The sequence below is a fragment of the Elephantulus edwardii genome, unplaced genomic scaffold, assembly GCF_000299155.1.
Source record: "Elephantulus edwardii isolate Elephantulus edwardi_28Jun2011 unplaced genomic scaffold, EleEdw1.0 scaffold00214, whole genome shotgun sequence".
Taxonomy (NCBI): Eukaryota; Metazoa; Chordata; class Mammalia; order Macroscelidea; family Macroscelididae; genus Elephantulus; species Elephantulus edwardii.
In genome coordinates, this window is record NW_006399964.1 from 2763117 (window position 1) to 2769372 (window position 6256).

At 35.5% G+C, this 6256-nt stretch overlaps 1 protein-coding gene across 1 annotated transcript in view; it reads right to left on the reverse strand.

The window, feature by feature from the left end:
• Positions 1–3020, reverse strand: part of AHCTF1 (AT hook containing transcription factor 1) — a 72490-nt gene extending 69470 nt beyond the window's left edge. The window contains exon 1 of the mRNA XM_006897742.1: positions 2900–3020. Coding sequence (XP_006897804.1) covers positions 2900–3020 — 121 coding nt within the window. The remainder of the gene's footprint in view (positions 1–2899) is intronic.
• Positions 3021–6256: the final 3236 nt, after the last annotated feature.

The window sequence follows — 6256 nt, forward strand, 5'->3', positions numbered from 1 at the left end:
AAAAAAAAAAAAAAGAAATTAAAAAGATATAATTGCACTGGGCAAATTTGTTGTCAAAGACCTTCTCAAAGGGATGTTAATTTAAGAACTAAGGTGCACCTGATCCAAGCCAAGGTATTTCACTTGCTTTTTTTTTCAGTGGATCTGAAAGGTGGACTATGGATAAAAGAAGAAAAACTGATGGGGGTGGGGGGAGAACTGATGAAAATAAAATTATGGAGTGGTATAGAGCACTGAATATACCTTGAAATAAAAAAAAAATAAATCACTAACAAATTTGTCCTGGAAGATGTGCAGACAGAATGCTCCTCAGAAGCACGGATGGTCAAATTTCATCTCAGGTACTTTAGGCAAGTTATCAAGAGAGGCCTGCCCTTGGAAAAGGATCTCACTCCAAAAAGCAGAGGGTCAAGGAGGAAGACCCTCCAACGAGACAGACAGACACACCGACTCTAACAATGGACCTAATTAAGTTGAATCCCAGGCAGGATTGGACATTGGACAAGGTTTCGATTTGTTTTACAAAGGGCTGCAAGTGACTCACAATGAGGTTGAAAAAACATGACAACAATAATACTAAAACCCAGAAAATAAACTAAAATGCTCAAGAAATAAAACTAGATTGGGCTTTTTTTTTTATATTCACTACATTTTTATTTTAAAGATATTATACTAAAGAAAATTACCCAGTCATACAATGACAGATATTGTAGGACCTCACTTTTATAAAAAGACAAGAAAGTACAAATATAGAGAGATCAAAGTTTATTAGTGATTAACAGGGAAAGGAGAGAAGGAAATGTTAATAGTGATGAGAAACTACAATGACTAAGCTAAAGGTTGCACAGATAATTCTTATAATTGTCAGTAATTTACACTTTAAAAAATTTAAACTGCTAAAAGTTGCATAATATATTTACAGAAATTGGAAAAAGAGGGAGAGCAGTTGCTGAAGTTGCTATGTACAACCAAAGCCTTATCTTACTTTAGAAGTTTAGGGTCATGGTATCATGGTTCATCCTGGTTAATTAACCTAACAATGTGTCTAGTGTTTCTCTTCTACCTCCTAATGAAATGTGTGGGGTAGTCAAATGACCTCCTAAGGCAGAGTACTTGGTCCTTATCCACCTGAAGCAACAAAGATAGAAGAAGAGTCTGAAGTATGAAGAATATATGAGTTGTGTGGCTTAATGGTCTCTATTAACAGCTGGTTTGGGTTTTTTTTTATCATGAGAAGAACTGGATGGTTCCTGGCAAACAGTATAGAAAATATGGATCAAAGAGTCTATAAAAGAACAGGAAAAATGTAGAATACAATTTCAAATTCTATATTACCACACTTTATGAAGTCATGAAGGCAAGATGAACCCTAATATGTCTTCTTATATTTTTTCTTTCTTTGAAGCTTTTTAAAAAATTGATATTTTAATGAAGGTTTATAGAAAACTTGGATTTCCATTCATTCATTGTTGTACATTTCCCTCCCCACCCACCCCCTCCAGTTTGTTTTTCTCTTTGGAAAAAAAAATCTTTCATTGTTGTTTAATTTCCAACCCCAGCACCCAATACCCAGTCAACGTTACTATGCAGCTCTTATTCTGGACTGTTCTCATGCATATAATAGCTAATCATATATTCCTTTTAAGCAGTTCTTTCTCTCATCTGTTTCAATGCAGTGTACATTATTTAAACCCTCTTTTCTTAGTTTCCCACCAACCCCTATTTCAGTCCTATTTTATAACAGTAACATTATAGAGTATTTGCCATTTTGTGACTGAGATGTTTCACTCAGCATAATGTCCTCCAGGACCACCCATTTTGTATAATATTTCACAAGTTCCTTTTCAGTGCTGCATCATATTCCGTTGTGTAAATATACCACAGCTTCTCTATCCATTCGTTTGTTGATGGGCATTTGGGTTGTTCCCATCTCTTTGCTCTTGTAAACAATCCACAATAAACATAGACATGCATATATCTGCTTGGGTGGCAGTTCTGATTTCTTTAGGGTATATTCCCAGTAGTGGAATTGCTGGGTCAAGTGGTATTTCTGTTTCCAACTTTTTGAGAAAGTGCCATATTGCCTACCATTTTACACTCCCGCCAACCATGAATAAGGGTTTCAGTGTCTCCACAACCTCACCAGCATGTGTTGTTTGCTGCTCTGTTGAATTTTGTTATTGTTACTGGGGTGAGATGATACCTCATAGATGTTTCTATTTGCATCTCTCTGAGAGCTAGGGATTTTGAACATTTCTTCATGTGTTTATTTGCCATCTGAACGTCTTCTTTGGTGATGTGTCTGTCTGTTCATATCCTGTGCCCATTTTTAGATTGGGCTTTTTGTTATCGCTGTTAAGTGCCGTTGAGTTGTAGACACCATATGAATGAAAAGCCTGAACACTTGCGTAACTTTCATCGTTTCTCCACATTCATAGTTCCCAGAGGCAAGCTATTTCAGAAGTGGATGCCACTCGGGCTTCCATGCTTATTTTAACCAGGGAGCTCCACCAAACACTGTCCACCATGGGTAACCATTATCACATCTGACACATCAGAGTCACAGGGTTTAGCATCACAATGAGTTACCTCTGTACAGCAAATGGACAGACCGGTGCTATATCACCTAGAAGAATGTTTGACCAAAAACAAATAAAACCAGGCCTGAGAGCCACAGATAATGGCTGGGCTTTTTACCAAGAAAAAAAAGGAACTACAACAGGTCTAATGAGACTGCCTGAAAACGTGCTCTAGATGAAGAATGGCTGTAGCTGTTATAAGACCACTCTACCCAAGTTCTGTTTTTTTCTTCTAATTAAAGAAACTGTAACCCACACACATTCTTATTACTATTTACCTTAAAAATTAGTTTGTTTGTTTTTTTAAAACATGATTTTACCTGAAGTAAACTTTCCACGAAGTACAGATTCAAGTGTTATTTCATCTTCTCCAAGGGCTTGAATAGTTACTTCAGGGAAGTGCAGGAGACCACTCGTCACTTGTGCTGTTAGGTCTCGCATACTTCTGTAAATAGGTTTAAAAAGACAACATGATTAATGACATGTTTGCATTATTCTACTACACCTGATTACTTGGAACTAGGGCAGAAAAAAGGGTCAACTCACAAAAGTCACATTAACTAAAACAAAACTGATTTATTTTTTTTTTTATGTGTGTTTTTAATACATATCTCTAGTGTTCTATCTTCTAAGAAAATCTTTCCCAGGAAGTTCTGGTGGCCTAGTGGCAAGAAGCTGCACTGCAATCCCTGGGGCACGCAGTTCAAATCCACCAGATGCTCTTCTGGAGAAGGAGGAGCAATCTCCTCCTGTACCAGTCAGATCCAATTTGACAATACACACACAACAAACAACAAAATTTTTTTAAAATAGAAAATCTTTCTCAAATGGCCTTGTAAAATAGTCATGAATTCAGATGCTCTAATGAAATACTTCATATAACCTTTGACAAATATTCCATTACTATCTAACCTCCTCTTTAGGAACTTCACAATTTATATGGTCAGAAAAATCACCTCATTGGTTATTTGTTTTGTTTTTAACTTTATATCAGGATCTGAGAGCAAGTTTCAGAGCAAATTGTTTTCCACTCATTCATATACATTCTGCTTTGTGCCACTGATGTACAGCACTCTCACCTGCTCCCTGCCAGCTCTATCTATTCCTTTCTCTCCTCTCTCTTCTCGTCTCTTGAGCGTTACCCTTGGGCAAATGCTCTCCTCTTCATCTTGTAAGGTTGAATGCTCTAAGAATGTTTTGGTAAACAAACAAAACAAAAAAAATTGGGAGTAAGCTCAAAAATATCCAAACCCACAATAACTTCAGAAACTGAGTTCGGGTACATGCCATTCACTAGAGGTGGGGGAAAATGTGCCCCCCAGTTCTCCACATAAATTGTAAATACCAAAAATCTTGGTTGCAATATAAAATACCTTTCCAAACAATCACTAAGTTGGAAAGATAAAAGTGAAGAGAAGGTAAAAATTCTGGGAGAACTGCAAACTGGCTTTATCAAATCCAATCCTGGTACACTGATCTTGTTTTGAGCAATCTACCAGGAGCTAATACAGGCTCAGTGCCTCCTATTAAATTCCAGGGGCCCATATAAGCAACAAGTGAGTTAGGGAGATGCCTACTGTAGAGCATGGGCAGTAGTAAAGCTGGTCATGTTGACCATGACTCCTGCTCTTACTTAGAAATGGAAACTTCAGTTTCTGCAAGTCTGTAAGTGTAATGAATTCAAGTTATGCTATTTGAAAAACCTCAAGTGACGAAAAATATTCATAAAGATTATCAGATTCATAAGACACTAAGCAATCCATGGGGAGGGGGGGAGTGGAGGCAGATAAAATATACTCTAGAAACACAAACAATTCTCAAGTAAAATTCCAAACAAAATGAGTCAAATATACACAGCAACAGGATCAACAGCTAGCAGAATCAAGCCTTGAAAAGAAAAACAGAACTTTCAAACATTATAAATAAAAATAGGATTAGAAGATCTAGAAAAAAGCCAGAAATTCTAGAAGTGAAAAATAAATAAAATGTAAAAGTTCAATGGAGTAATAAGAACAAACTACAGTTATATGCAAAGTGTTAGAATATTATATTAAACAGTAAAAGCAACATAAAAATACATACAGAATAACTGCAATTACACAAAGTTAAAAACTATGCAAAATCAGGAACATTCTTCTCCTAAATTTTGGTGGTGAATTCATAGATATTTGCTGTATCATGATGCTACACATTTACTTTTGCACTCAGCTCTACATACTCAAAGATTTGAAGAGTAGACTAGATAAAGCCCAGAAAGTTATCTGGACTATGGTGCAGAGAAATAAAGAGATAAGTAGTTAAAAAGTTAAGAGACTACAGAGGGAGAAGCTCTAAAAGCTTAATCAGAATTCCGGAAGGCTACAACACTGATCTCTTCTAAAGAAGGAGACAACATCCCAAGATATATTTTCCAGCTCTAGAGAAACAAACACCCTGAAATAAAAAAGACAAGTAAATACTAGACACACTGATAAAATAAAATAAAAATTTAACAGAAAGAGAAGCCAAAACCCTGGAAGAGTTTACCATCACCAGATTCAAATACAATGTAGAACACTTTAGCGGGAAGAAAAACGGTCAGATATAAGGTATGAGATGTAAAAGGTCAAAACACTGAAGAAACAAATATATGTAAAAACTCTAAACAAACAGGAGACTACTATACAGGACAACAATACTACTGCCTAGTAGACAAAATTTAAATAAAGCATCTTCAGTCCTTTTACTGTCTGAGATATGAATAAAGACAAAACAGCATATCTAGATATTTAAAGTCAAAGAGGAAATACTATCTAATAAACATCACCAGTACAATTTGCCACCACTCATTTGGCATGAAGTTACACATTGATGGAGTCACAAAGTTACAGATGATACACATTATCTCCTTTTCTAATACCTAACAAATGAACCAAAGTGCACACAGACAAGAAATACTACATAACCAAAGTTTAAACAATCCAGACAACACTATCCAAGACTATCTGTATGAAGATAAGTATCAATTGAAGGGGTACAGATAACTAATAAATTTACTGAAAAATTCCATGTTTACAAGTCCCCAAATAGCATATGGTACCCCTACAAAAACAGAAATGGTTTCCTGGCCTGGAGGTCATTTTGTCACTTTCCTGGCAAAAGGATCCTAAAGTCTAGGTGAGTATACACTCTTGGAAAGAGTGACCACAGATAATAACCACTTCTGGTTTTAAGGCCATTTCAAGTAAGGATTAAACTCTGAAGACATTTTCATAGATGTCACTCAGAGGATTCTCTGGCAAAACAACTACAAAATAGCTAAAAACTCTTAAAGGATTCCTTTTTCCTTTATCTATAGCATTTCTACTTGATTCTCCATGTACCAACTTCACTTTGAAAGTTTCTGCATGTATATCTGCATAGAGATGTCTGAAGTAATCGGAAAATTAATTCTGTGCCATTCGAATTTGAGGTATTAGTTTCTTTTTACTTATGTAAGGCTCACACTTTTGTAACAAAATGTAATCAATTTCTTAAAATTATAATCTAAAAATAAAAACACTAATGATATCTAAGTAAGTAATTTTAAGGTGGAAAATGAATTAAGTCACTAATAATTTTTTTTTTCACTAATGATATATTACTCAGGGATGAAAAGGTGAGGAAAAATGGAGTTGCTTTCATAGTCAAAAAAGCCA